Source organism: Ambystoma mexicanum, chromosome 8 (assembly GCF_040938575.1).
Source record: "Ambystoma mexicanum isolate Mex_15411 chromosome 8, UKY_AmexF1_1, whole genome shotgun sequence".
Lineage (NCBI taxonomy): Eukaryota > Metazoa > Chordata > Amphibia > Caudata > Ambystomatidae > Ambystoma > Ambystoma mexicanum.
In genome coordinates this window covers 46,768,649-46,791,816 of record NC_090929.1, presented here as the reverse complement: position 1 = coordinate 46,791,816, position 23,168 = coordinate 46,768,649, and the positions used below count along the sequence as shown (strand labels likewise).

Here is a 23,168-nt window from a genome sequence, read left to right as displayed (position 1 = left end):
ATTCCAACATTGGCATAGATTGCACAACCGGTTTACACTGCTAGATCTTAGGTACTGGGTCAAACACACAAATGGAAGGCTAGCCATGCTCTATAGGCGCCTATCCCACCCAGGTGTTACTAGTGACCCCTGGTAGACCACGCTGGCTACCCTGGTATAATTGTGTGCGGTGCATACCCCCTTTCCACCCACTGAGCTGCCCTCATGGACCAGAATTGCAAGCGGCTTAGAGGGGGGCATGAAGGGGCTATGGGAACTATATTCAGCATGAAAAAAATACCATTAAGCACCTCTCAAAACCTTCGCAGTGGGGGAGCAGCGCCTTGAGACCGAGAAGCCTGTTGACCATGCACACGCCTTCATTCACTCACTTAACACAACAGCAATAAAACGGCACAAAAGTCAGGCCTACTCACCACTGCTGCACCTCCTTCTCGGTAACTGCAAGAGAAGGACACATGTTAGACACATCTGGACACAGCAAGGAAGAGCACAGGGCTAGAATACTTCACAGCTGTACATTAGATACACGCGCGCACCGCCACCCAGAGCGTCACTCCACTCCTGCGGGGTCTGTGGGGGGCATTGACTGGTGGAGTGACCCAATGGTTTAGAGCAAAGGGGTGAGCCCATCAAAAGTGTCATCGTGCGCGCGTGCCTGTGTAGTTCCGAAGCCAGTAGAAAGTGCTATGAAACCACCCACATGAGTTCTGGCAAATACTGAAATGGCTTAAAACGGCAACTATTTCAGGAAAGTGTGTAGAAGTGTGGACCAGAGATGTGTTCCATGTTCACATGTCCAGCTTTGGCTGTCATTTTGACCCCCTCCCGCGCCCCCCCCCGGGGTCAGAATAACGCCAGCCATGTATGCCAAAGACCTCTGCCCCCTGGCAAGCAAGACTAACAGGGTTTGCATTTTCGCACATTTCGCGAATTGTTGAAAGGGTTATTTTTAATTCGGGGGCTTCTGGGAGCCCCGCTCGTGCTCCTTGGATTATTGTGAATGGCCGCATGTAGGGAGCCCCCGCTGTTCATACAAACTGCGCCCACACGCAGGTTTAGCGCTATATACACATCCCTTAAATCAAAATACCGACCGTCAAATTCCCTATGCTAAAATAGCGCGCCTTACCCAACAGGTGAACGTTCTCATCTCTGGGCGTTATGCTGCGATAGAGGCCCTCGCGGATGTTCGTATCCGCTTCTGGCGAGGCACCTGGGCCTGCTGGGGTGCAACAACACACAACTTCAAGCCAAGCCCCGCTTCATCATACCTGACACCACGTGACGGCTACCACCGGATAGCGCGCCAACGCTTGCTCCGAGTTGAAGCTGACAAGAGCACAACAAAACTCTCATGCCCCTCTCAATTCCCACTTCAACCCCCCCCCCACCCGCATGCCTCCTTCCATTGCAGACCCGCCAGAGCGCCAAGAAACTATGCAGGTAGCAGCAGTGCACGGTACGAGACCCCATAACATAGCCCCTTGCTTCCTGAAAGGATCGGCTCCTCTTCCTTGTGGCTGATGCTCCCTCCAGAATTGCTCCTACAAGTTGGTGCAAAGTGCGCGGTATAAGAACCTGTAACATTAACACTTGAATCTCCAGCTCAGAGCACAGCTGCCCTGGGACTATCCTCAACATAGGGTTCCCTTCCAGGAGAGCTGCCCAGCCTTCAGTCTATGTGCACCGTGCCTGGCACTCCCCTCCCTCTCTAGTGCAGCATGCTGGAGGAGGTGTGCGCCTGCCCCTGCCCTCACAGGGCCCTGGAGAGTCCTGGGGCCACAATTGCCCAGCACAGACCCCGGAAGGCACTGCTGTGTAGATTTGCCGCTGGCAGCTGTTGCCATCCCATGTCATGGCTGACAGGGAGAGGAGCTCTTGTTGACACAATCATGTTATAACCGACATGGTCAGGTCTTCACTGGCGTGTAGCTCACTGGCGTAGTGGGTACCCCAGTGGTGCGGCCCCCACCACATGTCCTGGGAAGGGAGGGTGAGGGGGGTAAGTGATCCTGATATTGGTTGAGAGTTGATTTTGCAAAATCAAACACCCAGAGTAAGTTTGATTAGCCAAGGGTAAGGTTAAAACATGCCTGGGGTATTGTCCACCTTAGCAGCATTTTTCCACTGCGGCGAACAATCTTTGGAAACTGGCCAGGTAGCGCCTCCGGGGGAACGCCGGCTTATGATATGTATATAAAGTATGGTGTGGGAGCAGTAATGTTTTGTGAAACTTTGCATAAGCAAACCAGAAAGCAGGAAGACCTTCAGTGGTCGAGGGATGGGAGTTTTGAGATGGACCGGATAGATAACCTGGAAAAGGTTTTGATAAGTAAGAGAGCACGCCCTGGGGCACTTGATAATCTCAGAGACTGGAGGAGGGAAGCAATGCTCCAATTTAGAAGTAGAGAGAAACATGCACGCAGGCATAAGTCAAAAGCGGAGAAAGCTGAGGAGGAGGAGGAGGAGTGGAGTAATAGTTTGAGAAAGGCAAGGCGGCGCGATGAATTAAACATAGAAAAAATATATCAGCAAAGGGAGCTATGCACATCAGATGAATTAATTAACAAGATATTAACTGAAACAAAACAAGGCCCGAGGAGTGAGACAAAAATGGTTACGTCGGTAGCCGTCATCCAGCCCCCTCCTATTGCTCAAACTGTCCCAACTCCAATACAGACACAGGCAGCGTTAGTAATGGTACCGCCCTCTAGTCAGCCAGCCCTGAGTGTTTCACAACCATCACAGCCCCAGCAGATTTCTCCCGTGCCCACTGCCCCTTCCACACCTCCCGGTCAAGAGTGTGCCTCTGTCCCGACTGCCCCTCCCATAAGCGAATTAGAACAAAGCGAGTGTGTGAGAGTGACCCACAGCGCGATCAGCAAGGAGAGAAAGCGTGAACTGCAAGAACAGGCGGAAATGTATATAGACGAGAATGATGAGGCGGCCACGTTAGCGTCAATACATGACTTCAGGAGGAACAATGAAAAACAGGTATTGTTGGAATGCATGGGGGAATATTTGCCAGCACAATGGAAAAAGTTAATTGGGAAGTTACCACCGCAACGATTGTTGGATTTGAATACATTGGCCCGTTGTAGAGGGAGAGATGAGGAAATAGAAGAGCATGTGAAGCGACTGTTTGAAATAAAGAATTAACTTGATGAAGAATATTCTGAAGTACTCGCTACACCGGGGAATAGGAGAAAGAATATTGAGAGGGGTAGACAGCAGCGATTTTCGTCACCAGCAGCGCAAATTAGTGCAGAGCTAAAAGTATGTATACGGGAGGCACTAAAATGGATTTCAGATCCTAGTATTCCCACAATGGAAATACTTGGAATATTTGATGAATACACTTTATCAATGAAGAGGAGAGCGTTACAGACAATGGTTGAATATTTAATAAACAAAGATATAAGCGAGGAAAAGGTTAGCCTTCCTGAACTGTTGCCGGTATATAAGAGGAAAATGGAACGGGGAACAGGAGAGACAGCTATATCTCTCGAGCTGGGAAGATTGTTGCATATGAGGGAGGGGGGGAATAGTGAGTGTGGCATTCCCCATGAGAGAAGTGCCCCCTACTTTTGTACCGAAGGTAGAGACTCCTGCAGTAGGTAGTGCACTACCTGTGGTAATTCCAGCACATTACACAGCCCAATATATGCACGTTCCCTTCTCTAGACAGGAAGTGAATAATATAAAACAAACGATCCCTGACATACGGAAAAATCCATCGGGTTTTTATAAAGAAGTAGAGTCTTTATTGCAATCCTCGGTGTTCACTATGAGTGATATAGATCTAATATTCCCTGTAATTCTGCCAGCGGACATATGGAAACGAATAAGGAAGGTAGATGATGAGACAGCCTATGGCACCACGTGGGCAAATTTAATACAGGAGGATAAAGATAAAGAAGTGGGTGCACAACCAGGGGCGAATATGTTAGCATTGCCGGCAAGAATAGTACAAAAGTTAAAAGAATGGGTCCCAGAGAAAAGAATTCAATGGGACAAAATGACTGCATGTGTTCCAGGTAAAGACGAGACTTTACTGAACATTGTCCATTTCTTTTAACAGAGCATTGTGGGGAAAATCTTTTAGGATTGAATTCATTGAAAAAGCTAAGTGCCGTTATCCATTGTACACCAGATCGGGTATTTTTGACTATTTCTCCCCAGAGTATGCCGACTTCTGAATTTGTGACGAAACCTTTAACAAGAGAATTGAGTGAGGTGCCAACTTGTATTTGGCCCGTGAATGACAATGATGTGGGATGCTTGAAAATAGAGCCAGTAAAAATTGCTTTAAAAGATGGCGTAACGTTAGCGTGTATTCCACAGTATAAAATTTCAGCAGAAGAGGAAAGAGGATTGAAAAGTATTGTTTCTGATTTGGTGAAATTGGGAGTGATTGAAGAGATTACAGGTAGTATATGTAACAGCCCCATTCTTCCAGTGTATAAGAAAGGGGGCAATGAGGTACCGTACCATTTCATAATTGATCTCCGTGCACAAAATAAAGTAGTAGATCCCCAATTTCCGTTAGTGCTAGATGTCACTATGATATTGACAATGATCCCTGCACCGGCAGAATATTTTAGTGTTATCAATTTGAAGAACAATTTCTTTAGTATTCCAGTACACAGAGAAAGCAGGTATTTATTTCCTTTCACTTTAGGAGGACGATCATTCACATTCACACGCATTCCACAAGGTTATACTGAAAGTCCGAGCATATAGAGTAGGGCATTGAAAGAACAGCTAGACATGTTAGAATTACCGGCAGACTGTGTGTTGCTACAGTACATTGACGATTTACTAATCGCTGCTGACACGGAAGGGATATGTAAAAAAGGTACTGTTTTGTTATTGACTCATCTAGCTGCGCATGGCCATAAAGCAAGCCTAAAGAAATTCCAGTACTGTCAAAAGGAAGTCGTTTATTTGGGCTACCTACTTTCAAAAGAAGGGAGAAGATTAACGCCAGAGAGGATAGAGAGCATTTCTGGTATGCCTATTCCAAAGACGCAGAAAGGAGCGAGAGCTATAATAGGCATGACTTCATATTTTCGTCAATGGATTGTGAACTTTTCTTTGATTGTGAAACAAATGGTGGAATTGACAAAAAAGGATGCTGTGATGCCTTTGCAGTGGAATGAGGAATGTCAGAAAGCATTTGATTCGCTAAAAATCATTTTGAGTTCTGCTCCAGTTTTGGGCACGCCAAATTATGAAAAGGATTTTAGACTGTTTGTGCATGAGAACGAAGGATGCGCGTTGTCTGTTCTAACACAGGAACAAGGTGGAAGAAATAGGCCGTGCGGTTATTTTTCTTCCGCACTGGACCCTGTAGCGCGCGCACTACCACGATGTTTGCGAGCTGTTGCAGCGACTGCTGCGTCAGTGAAACAGACAGAAGCGATGGTATTGGGGCACACTTTAATTTTAATGGTGCCACATGCCATAGATGTTCTACTCAATAGAACGCAGACGCAACACCTCACCTCTGCTAGATTGACTAGATATGAAATTGTATTGTTCGCGCCCCACATCCAAATTATGAGGTGTAGCGCTTTGAATCCAGCAGAACTAATGCAAATGCCCGGGGAAAATATTGGTGGGACTGAATGACCTCCCCATGATTGTTTAATGGTTACTGAGGAAGAAACAAAAGGGAGAATTGATCTGAGTGACACACTACTAAAAGAACTAGAAGGGGAACTGTTTTGTGACGGCTCCTGGTTTAAACTACCAGACGGCACATCAACCGCTGCATACGCTATCACTACATTAAAAAGTGTTGTGGAGAGTAAAAGAATCCCATACAACTCTGCCCAAGCAGCAGAGATAATCACCTTAACAAGGGCTTGTGAAATTTCAGAGAACTTGAGCATAAATATTTACACTAATAACCAGTATGCCGTTGACGTGGTTCATAACTTCGGCCAATTATGGCCCAAGAGAGGTTTTTTAACATCACATAGCGCTAGAATTCAACATGGCCCTTTGATTGTACGATTACTGCACTTACGTGCCCAAAGCACCTGGCGATAGTGAAATGCGAGGCGCATAAAAAAGTGACATGCAAAGTGGGAGAAGGAAATGCATTTGCAGACAGAATTGCGAAACAAACTGCCAATGATTTAAATACAAAAATGTTAACAGTACAATCGGAGGAAGTGCCCTGAATGATAGAAAATGGAACTGTAACTGTTAGAGAGATGCAGGCGGAAGCTACTGCCGACGAAATACAGGAATGGGCCAAGGGCTCTGCAGAACTGGACTTGGAGTGTTGTTGGGTGGACAAGAGGAGCGGGAATTGGATGTTTCCAAATGGTTATGTAAATGTAATAGTTACAATGGCTCACAGTCCCACACATATCTGTGCGAAGAAAATAGTCCAACATTTGGCCACTGTCTGGGAAAATCCTCTTATAAAAAAGAATGCCGAAAGGCTAGTATAGAACTGCATAACGTGCCTACAGCACAATGTGGGAAAGGAACAGTGACTCCAACAGGAAGTTTTGGAACTCCCTCTATGCCATTCGAAGTGATTCACTTTGACTTCATAGAAATGGAGAGATGCCAAAACCTGAAGTATGTTCTGGTGATCATATGTGCATTCAGCAAATGGGTGGAAGCATATCCGTTGAAAGATTGCACAGCCATGAGCACGGCGAAAGTAATGCTAAAAGAGTATTTCTCTCGCTTCGGTCTGCCCCGTGTCATATGGTCAGACAATGGTCCGCATTTTGTAGGTGCAGTAATCTTACAGATTTGTGCAGGTCTCCAGATCGATAAGCGATTCCATTGCTCCAGGCATCCCATGAGTGCCGGACTTATTGAACGTCATAACGGCATCCTGAAATACAAAATAAGTAAATTTGTGCAGACAACAAGCTAAATTGGGTAGATGCATTGCCAAAAGCGTTACTGTGTATGCGAACATCAGTGCAAGCCAGAACTGGTCTCTCCCCATACAAAATCAAATCATAATGGGAAGACCGGCGAATGTGTGGAGCGCACCCCAGCCGAAAAGAATGAGAGGAGGTAGAATACCCTGTACTCAGCATTTATTGCAATTTGTTAGTAAAAAAACTGTGTTTGATTCATCAGCAGGTGCAGGAGGCATTACCGGTGAGGTACACTGGCCCAGGACATGCATTGGAGCCAGGAACCTGGGTGCCGATTAGAAATGAGCAGAAAATATCACTAGCACCCAGGTGGCGTGGGCCCTACCAAATACTTTTGACCACGCAGACAGCGATACGCGTGGATGGACAGAAGATGTGGATCCATGCCACGCATGCCAAGAAAGTCCCACAGCCATTTGACACGTCGACTGATCGGGACAAAGACCAGAAAGAGACAGCAGCGGTTCCAGACATGAAAAATGCCATTGCCAGTCCCTTGCCACAGAAACTGCCTGATCCTGAAACAAAGCCTGAGGAGATTGCCATAAAAGAGGAAGGGCAAAGAGTGCCCCAACTTTATCCAGCAGATTCTACATCACTGCTGGTCGATATCAAGCGCATACCTCTGTGGCGCCCACCATCTTCTGTTGCGCCGCAGCCTGCATTGTCGCCTGGGCACTCATCATCATCTGCCATTGTGCCCCAGGCTGACTCCAAGCTTGAGACCGGAAGTGCACCCGCACTATTTGTCGACCATGCGATACCGGGAGCAAATCGGTATAACCTGCGAAGCAGAAAAAAGGAGTGATCGCATCTTCAGCTTTTTGTGATTTTATTGCCTCTGTTTCCTATTCTCGGATGAAGTAGGAACCGGAGGCCTAGAGGAGAGTGGCGTGAGAGTTGTGCAAGCCAGACAACTCAACAAACGCAACTCCTTGGTGCTAAATCCATGTGTCCAGAACCCGAGCGGACAAGCGGGGTGCACATGGTACAAAGGCAGCTGCTCTGAAACTCTAGAGCAATGTGCAAATGCACAGGAATCTTACCAAACAGATAAGCAATCCAGGCTGAACGAGAACTGGCATGGAAGGACTGTAGACATTTATCAAACTCTCTGACATCCCAACAAGCGCATCGGCAGGGGATATTCACGACGAACACGGCAAGAGCAGAACAGCGAGGGAAGATGCCGGAGCCAGCCAACGTCTCCTTCTGCACCAATGCTGATATCGAGTTAAACGCAGTACATAAAAAGGTGAAAAAGGGACATGGTTGAAAGAATTGTATGTTGGGTTTAACGATAATAATGTGTATAATGAGTATATTAGCCCCAATATTGACCATATCAGTATTATGGTACCTAGAAGAAATGCACCCCCTTGAAGTACTGTTGCCTATTGTGAACATGTCCACGACGGAAAGCCCAGTTCATGTGATTTCCTATACCTTGTCCCCAATGGAAGAGAGACATAGGGACGGATTTGGGAACAACACATTACTATTGATAATGAACATGACACACTCAATACTAAGAAAGAACAACTGTTGGGTCTGTGCCCACCTGCCGCAGCATGGTGGTCAGGGAATAGGATGGTATGTACAGCCCCTGCCATTAACTTCTGCATGTTATGCTTCTCTGAGTGCCTTATATTATGGAAAATGGAACGAAAGTAAGACTGGTCAATTAGACAAAACAAACATGAATGAATTTCGAGGAAGTGATTATGAAACCGGTGGGTTGCTCCATATTCCATAAAAGACGGTTAATTACACCAGCAATAATGCCACAGGATAGATTGTCTGTACCTTATAAATCTTCTGTGATCATGTTCCACATGAACCCACAGGGGAATAAGGATGTGGAACCCCCTTCATAGACATTTAATTATAACCCTCATTCTGTCCCATTCTGTTTAAAGAAAAAGGGTTCTTTCCAGGTAGGAACATTTACCAGATGCAGGAACATAGCATTCCTTGATAAAGAAGTGGAACCAATATATGTGGGAGATCCTGTGTATTTCATATGTGGAGAAAAAGCATATACTTGGTTACCTAGGAACTGGGGAGGTACGTGTTATTTGGGATTTCTGTTCCCTGGGGTGTTTCTTTTAAAAACATCAGATATAACCAGATTGACCAGGTCACGACCTCGCCGGAAAATTGAAGACGGGTTGATTGTAGGGGACATAGCTAAATCATTCATACCATTTTGGGGCCAGGCGATAAACTCTTATAACATAAGACGACTGTCTACAATATTGGAAGAAACAATAAATGGAACCACCAACATATTATATAATATGACTCTTGAGGAAAAAGGAATTAGATTGATGTCACTGCAAAACAGAATGGCCCTTGATATAATCTTAGTTGATCGCGGCGGTGTTTGCAAAATCGTGGGATCAGCGTGTTGCGTATTTGTAAGTGACACCTCCCCCACGATTTACGAAGCGATAAGAACATTGCATGTATTAAGCTCTGACTTTCGCCCTCCTTAGAGTGGTTGGGAGTTAAATATAAGCTCCTGGTTCTGGGAAGTGTTACGGTCCTGGGGATGGAAGCTATTTGCAATCTTAGTAGCAATCCTAGGAATATTCGTGACATGTTGTTGTTGCATACACTGTCTTCCCATAGTATGCACAGAAATTAGTGAGGAATGTGTTCAGATGGTACAACGAAAACACATTACTAGACCAAATACCCACAATGATAATGAATCGAAAACAATTAAAGAATTCATGGCAATTAATATCGATGATGAAAAGGAGGAATCTGAGAGCGTATATGAGTCAGAGTGTGGATCAGATTCCGAGCCTAATTTAAACACTTAGTCGGAGGAAGATGCAATGTATGGATGAGGCGTTTGGCATGCGGCCAAGAAGAGGGTTTGTCAGTCTAGAAAAGTAGACAACCCTCTAACGGAAGGCAATGCAGGATAATTGATTGGCCGAAGACCAACCGCCTCATTTAAAGTGTTAAGAATATATGCTCATTAGTTATTACGTAGCTATTAGCTCAACTAGAGTGTGGCCATTTTAAGATGACCAGAATTGCCATTTTGTTTTCTCTCTGCTCTCTCTAACGTTGCCACTTTGCCTCATGTAAAACTGCTTTGCTGTAGATATTATTTCGCTTCAATGGTCCAAGGCTAAGAAACATGTTGAAACATTACACTGGAGAGCCAGACAGGAATGCCCGATTCCCTCCCTCACATATCCCTGAAGGCAGGGAGCAAGGCATTTAATCAGTACAGGAATGCCAGCGAGTCTCCTAAAAGAATAGCAATGTACGAAACTAGCATTTAAAGAGTTGAATTATGTTCTTCTTTACGGCCCCCCTTTGAGCCCAGTGAGGCCCTGGAGAGCGGACTGACCTCTAGAGCGAGAATCGAAACTAAGAGATAGTGAGGCCTGGTATGTGCCAGTCTCCTACGCGCAGCTTGCCCATGGAAACAGAAGCGCTGTGTTCTCGCAAATAAAGAATGGTGTCTGTAAATTTGAGATTGCAACCTGTTACTAAATATGGTGATCTAAAGTGTCATAATCGTCACCATGGTCAATCATTGCCTCCAATTCAAAGGGGATGAATTAGGGGCGGCATCAAATGTGTCATTACTGATTGTAGGATGCTCATTTTGTATATATGTAACTGATGTATACTTTTCGTTTGCTTGCGTCCCCCGAGGTCTGTTAGACACATGTCGCGGGGCGTGGGACCACTTGGCCAACTGGGACTATTTGTTTTGCAATAAACCCTAGATTTTGGGAATACAACCTCGTGTCTGGCGTATCCATTCGTGTGTGGTGATTGTGCCTATTTTCCAAATTCTGAGGGTCCCTCAGAGGCCCCTTCACCTGCATTCCCCCTGCTGGCTCCGTCTCATGCCACACACATGCACAGGTCACCAGCGCAGCTTCCTGCATTCCCCCTTCTGGCTCTGTCTCATGCCACTCACATGCACAGGGCATGGACATGTCACCAGCGCAGCTTCCTGCATTCCCTCTGCTGGCTCCGTCTCATGCCACGCACACGCACAGGTCCCCAGCGCAGCTTCCTGCATTCCACCTGCTGGCTCCGTCTCATGCCACTCACACCCACTGGGCATGGACATGTCCCCAGCGCAGCTGCCTGCATTCCCCCTGCTGGCTCCGTCTCATGCCACTCACACACACCGGTCCCCAGCGCAGCTTCCTGCATCCCCCTGCTGGCTCCGTCTCATGCCACTCACATGCACAGGTCCTCAGCGCAGCTTCCTGCATTCCCCCTGCTGGCTCCCTAGTTTGGAGAAGACTCTGCTTAGCTTTTTCTGGATTGAGTTATTATACCTGGAAAGAACTTATGATACACCCGTGCCCTAGTGAATATTTAAAAAACAGTTGTCAAAAGGAATTCCACATTCTCCCAGGGTCCTCTCCACACTCTAGTTATTGTAACCCATGTGATGAATCCAATGGAGTCATCACTGATTCTCCGGCTGTGACCTCCTCCCATGTGGCCAGGGGACGGCAGCCGCTACCTGATCCTGACCCTGGGGGCGGCTATGTGAGGGAGGATCACATGGGAGGAGACAGCCTCTGGGAGATGTCATGGCTTCATTGGATGAGGTGCAGTATCCCCCCTTTGCCCACGAGGAAGACGCCCTGATACCCATCCCCTAATGGCCTATTGCCATGTGTTTTCTCCCCCTTCAGGGACAATAAAGAAACCTGTTACCAATATCCTTTAGGCCAAATTCCCATCTATGACCTAAAGAATAAAGACACCAACAAAACTCTTTCTAATTTGCCTTCATATAGGACTGATCTTTCATATGGAGTCATTGAAAAAGATTCGCCAAACACTATGCATCAAGTGACATCAATGGACTCCAACTCCCACAACCACCTAAGTACTGAGACGAGGAGGGTGAAGGAGTTGATGCAAAGCAACAGGATCCACAAGCTCACTGTGCGTGATAGTTGTTTGGGGAAAGCGCCTGTGCGCTGGACATTTAAAGCTGCAAACTACACTATGTGAAATGGTTCAGGAGAAGACGTCACATCTCCCTCATAGGCGTACGAACGCTGGCGGCATGAGCCGGTGTGGCGGAGCAGTGGAGCTCGCCAGCAGAGAAGGAGAGTAACGTGCAAGCAGGACATGCCGTGGAGACGAAAGGAGCCTCAAGAAGAGTTCCTGGACGCTCAGCAGCTCAAAGAGGCAGCGTTATCCTTACCAGGACCTGAAGGAAAGCAGGCGTGCAGGAACTGAGCCACAGGAGACGCTGCAGAGACGTCAGAGCAGCCCAGAGTCGGAAGAGCTACGCCACGTAAGCACCAACAGGATTGAAGACGCTACATAGAGCTGGCAAGTAAGCCCAAACCAATTGAAAGTTGAGATTGCCAAGACAGAAACAATAAGGCAATTGTTTGCGAGTAAGAAGGGCAGAGTGCAGTCCCAAACCCCAATAACATAGGAGAGGTTGAACGAACATTGAAACAGATGGATGAACCAAGGACGGTATATGCAGTTTTGGATATAAAGAGGAACTGTAATACAAGAGAGAAGTCCAGGCAAGAGTATACCATGCCGCTGAAAGCACAAGAGGAGAATTCCTGGCAAAAGCCCTCAAAGGACAGGGCTGCTGTGCTGTGCGACACAGGTATGTAGGAGATGCTGTCCAACTACACGTAACACGCAGCGTAAATTCCACGCTCCCGAGCCTTTATGAACCGAGGATTGGACCCCCTGTGGCAAAGCCCTTGCAGGACAAGGCCATGGTGTTGTGCGATGCAGGTACGCAGGAGACACTGCCCGATGACACATAGCACGCAACGCAACTTCCCCACTCCCAAGCCTTTCAGAACCGAGGATCGGACCCTCTGCGGCAAAGCCCTCGCAGGACAAGACAGCAGTATTGTGCGACTCAGGTGTTTGGCGGCAAAGGGGTAGCGGCGGAGATTGCGAGCGCGGAAGACGCTCCATCCATCTGCAAGGTAAGAAGGTGCGGGAGGGAGAGTAGCACTGCTGCACTCCACACAACTCCCCAACATTGTGCATCCATCCCCTCCTGTCCGCCACCATGTGCACCCAGCCTAGCCCCCACAACTCAGGCTCTGCTTCTCCCTAACCTTACATGTCCTTCCCCTCTCTGCCAGTCTCCTTGTGTTCTTTCCCCACGTTTCTCATGTCCTTTGTCACCTCTCTTCCTTACCCCTGCAGGTCCCCCTAGCTGTGACTATTTATTGCATGCTTGTTGTATTATGTGCATTCTCCTCTTACTCCTCTGGTCCCCCAGGTCTACTAGTGTTTTGCGTATTTTGCTGCATTTGCATTCCCCTCTCACTCTCGATTTTATTGTACACTTGTGGCGTTGTTGCATTTCTCCTCTTACTCCTCTAGGTCCCCCAGCATTACGAGTGTTCTGCGTATTCTGTACTGTATCGCATTTCCCCTCTCAGTCATGTTCCCCCCAGTGGTCTCTATTGTATTATCATACATTATTGCACTGTTCCCTTCTCTTTAGCCCCCCCCTAACTGCGAGCATTGTGGTTTTGGTTCTCTGTGCTCACTGTACCTGTCCTCCTCTTGTGCCTTCCCCATTTGTGTGCCCCTAGTATGTGACCCCACCCCCTCCTGTTTGGGCTGCCTTCTCTTGCTCTCTGCCTCGCACCCCTCCATGGTACTCTCAGTATCCCCATCTTCTCTAACTACTATTCCATCTTCTCCCCTATCCCTCTCACTAGGTCTGGTAGGAAGGAGCTCAAACGGGACATCCTGGTCTCCAACCCAGGCCTCCCTATCCCTGATACCAACACCAGTGTTTCCTCCAGACAGACCCTCACCAACATCCTCTGTCGTTCACTCTCCAGGGCTATGAACCACCCCCCCCGTATGGTCTCTGCTCGATCTCCTTTTTCCTCCTCTCCCATTAATGGTGGCACTTGGCGGGAGGTCCTCCTGGCCCCCTTCCACTCCTCCAAGACCATCATTAATGTCTATCTGAAAGGCATCGTCTTGGTCCAGGGCCCTCTGTCCAATCTCTTCCTTTTCGATAGACGCTTCCAACTTCCTTCTCCTGCTACTCCTACTAACACCTCCCTGGCACCTCCGCTACCTTCATCTTCTGCCACCTCTCTGGCACTCTCTTCTTCCTCTCCGATTACTCTGCCATCTCCTTCTTCCTCCTCTGCCCACTCTCTGGCACATCTTACACATCCGCAGGGCGTACCTCATGCCTGTACCCCTCCATGGAAGTCTTTCAAATGTGGCAACCTGCTCCACGTCGCTACCCTTAACTCTCACTCTACTGTCAAACACTCCTCTGACAGCTGCTGACTGCTCAAAGAACTTGATCCGGATGTCCTCCGTCTCACCGAGACATGGTTCACGGCCAGCTCTGTCACGAGTTTTGACACTCTCCTCCCTGATGGCTACAACAAGCTGTCCAAACCCAGAACCAACTGTCCAGGAGGTGGAGTAGCCCTGATCTTCCTGGAGTGGATCCCTGCTTCTGTCATTCCTACGCAGGCCTACTCCTCCTGTGAATGCCTGGTCTGCAGGCTCTCTATCTCTCCTGGCCTCTACTGTGGCCTCCATCTACAGGCCACCTGGCCAGGTCGCCCGCTTCCTCTCCGAGTGGGCTGACCTCTCCGACTCCCTCCTTGCCTCTACCTTTCAACTTCTCCTCCTTGGAGACCTCAACATCCACTTGGATGATTCGCAATCTCTGTGACTCTCTCTCTTGCTCTCTCTCTAGTCTTCCCTCGGACCAACACATTCTGCCGGGCACACCCTGGATGTTCTTATCTCGTCAGACCTCCTCGCTCTCCAACTCTCTAACCACGCCTCTCTCTTGGACTGACCACTTTCTTCTCACCTCCCATCTGTCGCTCTCTGTCCCTCAGGCAAAGCTGACCCCAGCACTGCCAGACAACTTCTCGGTCATCCAGCCCATGAAGCGTGTCAGTGGAGGCTTTTGACGCTACTTTCTCTCCTCTTCCTCCACTGCAGCTGACTCACACTCTGACACAGCCCTCTACAAAACTGCATCTCTCAATCTCTTACACTCTTGATGGCCTTGCCCCGGTCATGAGGATCTAAAGCCCACATACAAGTGCAATTCTTGATATGATTCTGACCTCGTCATCCTTAAATGCAAGGTTAAGGTTGTATGAGAGGGCATCAGGCTCATCCTGCAACAAACTAGCCTGCCACCTGCTCCAAAGGCAACATAGACTCATGTCCAAGGAGAGAGCTTACATCCATGCCCGCGTCTCTGTGGCCTCTAACCACGCATCCGGAATTTTAAAATCTGCAAGGAGCTGGCCAATCCTGCTGCCATCTCCACCTCTCCTGTTCCCTCCCAGGCCCTTTGCACGGCTCTGGCTTCTGACTTCGCCACTTAACCTCAGGGCATCCTGTCCACTCACTCCTCTTCCACTCCCTCTATCACTCCCGGCCCCTCTCCAGCTGTCTCTCCTCCTTTCTCCTCCTTCCCTGTGTTCACTCCCGATGATGTTTCTAGAAAAGTTTAATCTATGAAAGTCTTGTCAAAGCAGATGCTCACCTGCTCCTCCAGAACCATCAAGGACCACATCGACACCCTCGCTCCAGCCTTGGCCAATTTCTGCAATCACTATTTTGTCTCTGGAACCTTCCCTTCCCTTCCCCCCTAAAGCACTCCCTTGTGCACACCCTACTCAAGAAGCCCTCTGCCTGTCCTTCCTCTCTGGCAAACTACCACCCGATCTCTATTACGCCTTTCCTGGGCAAACTCCTGGAAAAGCTGGCCATCTCCCAGCTTACTCTCCATACTATATCTGTTGGTTGTCTCCATGGCCCCCAGTCTGGCTTTAGAGTAGCCAGAAGCACGGAAATTGCTCTCCTGATCACCCAGTAAAACCTGCTCTCTAATCTCAACTCTAACGCTCCTTCTGTTCTCATTCTAATTGATCTAGCCTCTGCTTTTGATACGGTCAACCACGCCATCCTGATCAATCATCTCCATGACAACCTGGGCATCACGGGTCAGGCCCTAGCATAGTTGACCTCCTTTCTCTCTGATTGGCCCTCCCAGGTTCAACTGGGTCCTTTCTCTCTCCCACCTTTCTCTCTACTTGTGGTGTTCCCCAGAGGTCTAACCTCTCACCCTGGCTCTTCAACCACTACTTGGACCCTGTGGCCCATGTCATCTCTACGTTCTGTTCCAACTTTCGGTGTTATGTGGATGAAGCGCAGCTCTCCTTCAGGCTTCCATCAGCCTCCTCTGCTCTCTGGCACAAACCCAACTGTCTATCGGCGATTCAGGGATGGTGTGCCTCAATTGATCTCTCCAACAATCTCTACCTTAATGCCTGTAAGACTGAGATCCTTCACATTGGGACCCCTTCTTCGCGGGAATGTTCGCCACCCTTAAGCAGGAAAAAGGTCTTACCAGGAGATAAAGAACTCCCTCCTTCACCCCACTGCAGGTGCACTGCTTCTCAGGCTGTCCAGTCGCCCTGGCAGCACCAGTGGGTGATACGTTTTCACTGATGGACGAGTTGGGCCCCATTTTAAGGCACCAGGAGGGAGTGGTCGGGGCGTTATGCTCAGAAGGAAGACAATGCAATGAAGAATCAGATCAAGGGTATTTAACTTCAAGTTCTAGTATTTATATCATACAATTATATTATTTATATTGTAAAATTCCATAAACAAATGCACTTACAAAAGGTAAAACATGTAATTTACGAAAACAAAAATGCGTTGAAATGAATTAAGTTATAGTTTAACTGAACACTCCATTCAGCCATAGGTTCCTGTATTTCGCATGTCATGGATGCAACATACATGACATGCGTGACACAGCAAGCTACGTGTCAAAGTACAGTGTCATTGATTGAGTGCGCCGAGTATTCCTTGAATATTCAGTCACCTTAACCACTAGATTTATTTGTGTCTAGGGCATGTTTTAGCTGAATTCAGTCAGGGAAAAATCTCCATCAACAAACCTGTGCACTAGGTCCCCAACCAGCCCATAGAGCTGGGGGCTTCCCAATAGCACTTTAAGATGAGGCAGCAGCATCCGTGAGATGGATGGGGATGCAGATTAATACTCTAGCATCAAATCAATAATGACAACTCAATAGTTTGGCAAAGGGGGTGCATTTAATGACAAGTACAAAAAACAGGGAGTTCATGAATATCAGCAATCGCTCGATCTTCCTTCTCGCTTAAACTCCAATGAACTTCATAAAAAACACATCATTTATACTAAAAGCTCGTCATCACTAACGTGTAACGCTTAAAATGTTGCATGTAATTCTACTGGTTCTAGAAAGGTAACTTTAATATAGGTACTATATCTTTATATGGAAACGGAGTGAGGGGATTGGATAAACAGTGTCAGGTGGGGCATCTAAGCTCTACCTTCAAAATGGCTACTTTAAACGTCACTAAAAGTATAACGTCTCATTGGTTCTACTAACTAGAGGACCCTAGATTACTTGGTCCACTATGATTGGGTCGGCATCAACCACACTCATACTTGTCCACTTGCTTAGCAGCGTGCAGAATAGCCGGCCAGGTGCAGGGTGCTCTCCTGCTCCCCAGCCTTCCTGCAATTATTGCTACAATCATTCATCACCTCAGTGGTCATGTGTCAATTATTTCTTTGTGATTGGCCTCGAGACTGCTTCTTGGTCTGGAAACATTTAGATATCTGTGCATGGCACGAGGCCATGCGTAGGTGTGAAAGTTTCATCCCTTCTCGCTCGTCTGGTCACGTGAGTCTGACACTGTGAAATCGTCTTATTCTTCATTTCATTCGTGTATTTGATTTACTTCTGTCAGCCATCTGCCTCCTGTGGCTTATCTTGACCTTTCTGAACAGGATACCCTGTTCTTCTTTCATAAATTGTATCCACTGTTGGTCTATTTCAGCCGATACGACCTTGGCTTCTTGGCATGATTTGCCCTCGTCTGAGTTTCTTTCTGTCTTTAATTCTCGGTTTGGGTTGCTGCAGAGCTCTCCTCTTGAGACCTTTAGTAACCTTTGGTTGATTCTGCTCTTGTGCATAGTGGAAGTATACTTATATAGAGTGCTCTTTTGAGGTAGATATGTATAGGTGTTGCTTGCTGTAATCTATTTTACTACTAAGCATAAGCAAGCCTCACGCTTCTTGCGGTTCCATGCATATATAAACGTTTAAACTAACTGTATAGATTCTGGCATTTGACATTGTTATTTCACCTTAAACTCATGATGTCACTTATCCATGGTGTTTCGTCTCTTTTCATCATTCGCAGGTCGTCATATCTTCTATATGTGAGTCTGTCCGGGTTCTTGTGACGTCACCATTCGTCTTCCTTCAGTATCTTTTTAGCTTCTTCAGGGATTGCGTTCTGACAATCTTCATTCTGTTTCATTTGTCGATATGGCTTTCTCAACGGGTACCTTACTGTCCAGGTTTTCTTGGGTGGCAGTACTTCAACAGCTGCTGTTCTTCTGATAGGTACTGGACAGAGGCCAGCTGCGGCTCTCTGCTGGTTTATTTGCTCATCATACGTCACACATTTCGGTGTGAACGTTCCTGGTACTTCAAAATAGACGGTTGGAGTGCGGGTCGTGTTTGGGACCTCCTCTACAAACCAAACTGAACACTAAGGTCCAGCAACAACATTCGCCTCGAGCCAAAACAATAGAATTCAATCTTTATTTTGGCTTAAAGCCATAAAATCGGTGTAAAATACAATTGATTAAAAGAAAAACAATCCTAAAAGCATAGGTTTGGTGGATCAGTATTCTCCTGCATCTCACCCAAACTTTGGAACTCACTCCTGAAGGAAATACAAAGAACAGAAGAACACCTAGATTCTGAAAATTACTAAAAACGTGGCTCTTTAACTCACAGTGCTAAACAGGAAACACTGTTGAAGGGAAACAGTCAACACAACACAAGCGAAAAAGCCAGAACAACCGAAACCTAATGAAGCGAAAATTGGATGCTACAATGAAATAAAGCATTTTAACACAAACGACCATAAAAGGATATGAACCCTGCCAGTCCAACATAACCACCACACAAAAGGGCACAGGCTACTAAAATCACTAACTAACCCTGCTAAAAACTACTCACTGTCAAACACCAAACAAAACACACACATACCTCTACTGGAGCAGAAACCGCAAAATGCACACACTCACCAACACCCAACTAAAACCAACTAAAACCAGCAAACTACTGAAAACTAACCCAATTACACAAAACACCACCTAACCCGTACCAACTAAAACCAAACCCAGCACACAGTGGGCGGTTTATCAGAACTGAAGCTACTAACAACACATTAAAGCTCTCTCGCGCTTTCCCTCTCTATACCATTAAGCTCTGAGCCCTCTTTCCATCGGCCAGAGCCCCTGAAGTCCATGAAAATGGCAGCGGTGCATAGCATAATTCACAATAACATGACAATATTTTCAATGAAACGTACTGTTTTGATAGGTCCCTGCACTAGGCTAGCCTTGGCCAACAGGGGGCGCCAAAAAGGCCAGTGCGGCGACTGTGCCGTGCCAAAACAAAAGTCTCGACCCGAAAGGTCCTGCTCTGTAACGTGTTGGGGTCCAACAAGACACGGCCTGACCACACACTTTGTACAGTTCAAAGACACATTTTTCCAGAGTGCAGCTCCGTCTTGTTCTGGCACAATTCCCCTCGTGCTAGCTAGACACATTCATATCTGGCACTGAGACAGCTATGATGCTATGTATTGCACCACGCCCAGACTATGCCACAGGCCTTCACCTGGGTGGGCCTAATTATCTTTTGAACAGGTTGCAACATACTAAAAACGACACCAGTAGAGACTGCAGTCATAAATTTCCAGCATTAGCCATTCCATTCGCGAGACGCTAGCTCAGGTCTGGTTTAAACGATGCATTCTGGGACTTGGAGTCATAGGTTTCTAATGCCAAAATCCAGGACTGAAAGTACCAGAATGCAAAGTTAAAACCAGAACTGAAATAGAGTGACCTCAATGGAATGTATAATGTCAGGAGCACTACTCCGTGGTCACATACATTGACTTCTAATAAAGTTTAAGGCATTATTGCATGGGTTTTAGGGATGGTTGTGGGGTAAGGCATTGTTTCTGATTGCTAAATTCAATGCTGCAGAATTCACACACCTCCCTTGTGCGGGTTTTTGCATGAAGAAGGAGAGGACGAGGTGGAAAGGTCAAGTCGAGGGGATAAGGTAGTAGGCAGGCCCGGAGAGCAGGATGTTGAGACTATCAGGTACAAGGTGGGATGAGTAAAGAGGGGAACATTTCATGGGTTTGGAGGGCAGGTTCGCATGCCTGCAAACATTAGCCATTCCATTTGGGAGACACCAGTTTAGCCCCAATGGTAACTTTTCATTCTGCGACTGTAGTCCTGGATTTCTCCATTATAAACCCCAGACTATGCGTCCCAGAATGCAATGTTAAAACCAGGATCTGACTGTCTCCCAAATGGAATAGATCATGTTGGCATCTATGGGGGTGCTGGTGAGGTTCCAGTTCCTCGAGGTGCATTTTACTGGCCTGGAGTGTTCACAGATGTGAAGAATTATGTTGTGCGATGAATCCTCCTCACAGAACCCCACCCTAAAGTATCCCCCCCAGGTGGCCAGGGGAAGGCAGCTGCTACCTGTTCCTTATCAGAGAGATAGTATTAGCTGGGTGGATCACATGGGAGGAGAAGGCCATCAAGGGAATGCCAGGACTCCATCAGGAGAGACGTAGTATTCATCCTCTTCCGAGGGTGAGGGTGAGGGTTCCCCGAGGACAGACTATTAGATGGCCTGTTGTCATAGTTAGGCTTTCTCTCCCAGACTTACCCAAGGTACAAAGTATTCCATTCCTTTTTGTAAACAGGAAAACGATGTATACAGGGAACAGGGAGAAACTGCAACTACTTTTAGTAGTTATGATTGTATATTGTTTGGATAAACCTCCTTTAAAAACGCCCCTTAAACATATACCCTGTAAACCATGTAAACAAAGTAGATGAAGTGATGTTAAAACAACTAAGAACATTATGGACGTCCAGTCCCATAATGCTCTTAGTACTGAGATGAGGAAGAGGGATGCAGAGTTGCTAAACCGTAGTGAGCTGTCTAGTTGTTGTAACAACCCACACCTGAGTGGGACCTTTAAACCTTTAAAGACCCTTCAGGTGCAGGTCAGTAGAGCGCAGTGGGAGCAGTGTGAGCAGCAGAAGCAGCAGCAGCAGGAAGCAGAGGCTGGGGCTGACGCTTTGCCATTAGCAGGACACTGTGCATAGAAGGTGGCACAGGTCAGAGACCCAGGAAGATGCAGAGGACGCGCAGCGGGAAGCAGTGTGGAGGCCGGATGTCCTAAAGGAAAGAGAAGCGCTCTGTGTCCTGCATCTTGCTCCGGTGAAATGTTTCGACTGAAGAGCGTGTGCTCCCTTGACAGCCAGCGTGAGCAGAGAAAGTGACCCGGAGCTGTCAAATGTCGGCGAGGGCCTGATGTGTTAAAAAGCCGAAATGGTGAGTCTGTAGGAGCCGCCAGGACAAACCGGTGAATTGGCCTTTTAGAGGCAACACCGGGGTGATCCGACGTAGACAGCTGTGTACAAGTACATCTTTTGAATAAACAGGAGAATATTGTAAAGAGCATTGCCAAAGCCAAGAGGGGACAATAACTAAGCAAAGCAAATGTAATCTTCGAAAAGGGAGATGTTGAATAAGACAAAACTGTAACCCACATTACCAAAGCCAAAATGACACAATAAAAGAGCAAGAGGGATGTCACTTGTCTAAAGAGGGATATCCAACAAAGGGACATTATAACTTACATTGCCAACAGTCAATAGGTTGTATAAAAAGAAATAAGACATTTCTGGATAAAGGCCCTCCTTGTAGAAATGATCAAGGGGGAGAGAAGTATAACCTGCATTGCCAAAGGCAAACAGGTCTATAGGAGAATCATTGTCCTTTTGTGCAGTATATAAGTAAAATAAGTTGTAAACCAATTGGATTGAAAGTCAAGAGATTGAAGCAAGAAGCAGTTGTTGATTTATCTTTCCCAATGAGGATTTAAATGTGGAAAGATTGGAACAAGCCTCACCACAGAGTACAAATAGTAGTGGTAGGTGTTTTTATGCGGGCATGTGAGCATATCAGGAAAGGGACCATTGGTGGTTAGTCCTGGCAGGCTAGTGTACCAGTGATTTAAAGTACAGCAAAGTGGTATAAGGCTGTGGGGGAAAGGAAGTGACAATTCCACCAATGTGTTTTGATGAACTGTTCTATAAACCATCCCGACAAAACGACGTTGCTCAGAAAGAAGAAATGTGATACAATTTAAAGTGATTTGCTTTCAGAATGGAGAAAGAATCCTTTTTGGAAGAATCCTTTTTGGGTGAGCTGTAATAATTGTCTTCAAGATAACAAATCCTTGTCGGAACTGAATTAGTAAACTTGGTCAAGACAAAGGACATTTTGGAATTGTGCATTCTACTTGGCTAGTGAAAGGAACTTTCCTGAAATTGAACTTTGGTTTGAAACCTCCTGTATTGATCCAGGGGAAGGTGATCCAAGCCGGGTCACAAGGATCCTTGTCTATAATTGTGTTTCTGAATGTATATGTTATTGTGTGAAGCTCACATTGCCAGACATTTCCTGCATGTCTTTCTGGTTGTATATTAGCACAAGGACCGATACCTTTGGGCATTTTGTGATTTTTCTTTAGTCTTCGTTTGTTAGGTAGGGACCTCCTTGATAGGCATCTATCTCACCTTTTATTATTTAATAAAATCTACTTCACTGTCTCGCATTTCTGACCCATCAAAGTCGCCACATTCAACATCTGCCAGGCAACCACAGCCACTCCCAGTTACCCCAGCCCTATTACAATCACTTCCTATTATTGACGTCCCCGTCTCTAAGATAGCAATGGACATTGTCGGCCCACTAGAAACATCAGAATTAGGGAACAAATACATTCTGGTTATCATTGACTATGTTTACCGCTACCCCGAGGCCTTTCCTCTCCGAAATGATACTAGTCAACAGATTTAAAATGACTTTCTTCCTTTTCTGTCAAGAGTAGGGCTCCCCAAGGAGATCCTCACGGATCAGGGTACTACTTTTATGTCAAAGATTATGAATGATGTAAAAGAGATACTACAGATCAAAATGGTCAGGACCTCTGTATATCATACCGAAATGGATGGCCTTGTGGAGAGGTTTAATGAAACCCTAAAAAGCTGTCTGCAAATTT

At 46.7% G+C, this 23,168-nt stretch overlaps 1 protein-coding gene across 1 annotated transcript in view; it reads right to left on the bottom strand.

The window, feature by feature from the left end:
* The window catches only part of NCS1 (neuronal calcium sensor 1), a 441,477-nt gene that overhangs the window by 237,331 nt on the left and 180,978 nt on the right, over positions 1-23,168 (bottom strand). Inside the window, exon 2 of the mRNA XM_069609260.1 lies at positions 417-441. Within this exon, the coding sequence (XP_069465361.1) occupies positions 417-441 (25 nt within the window). The remainder of the gene's footprint in view (positions 1-416; positions 442-23,168) is intronic.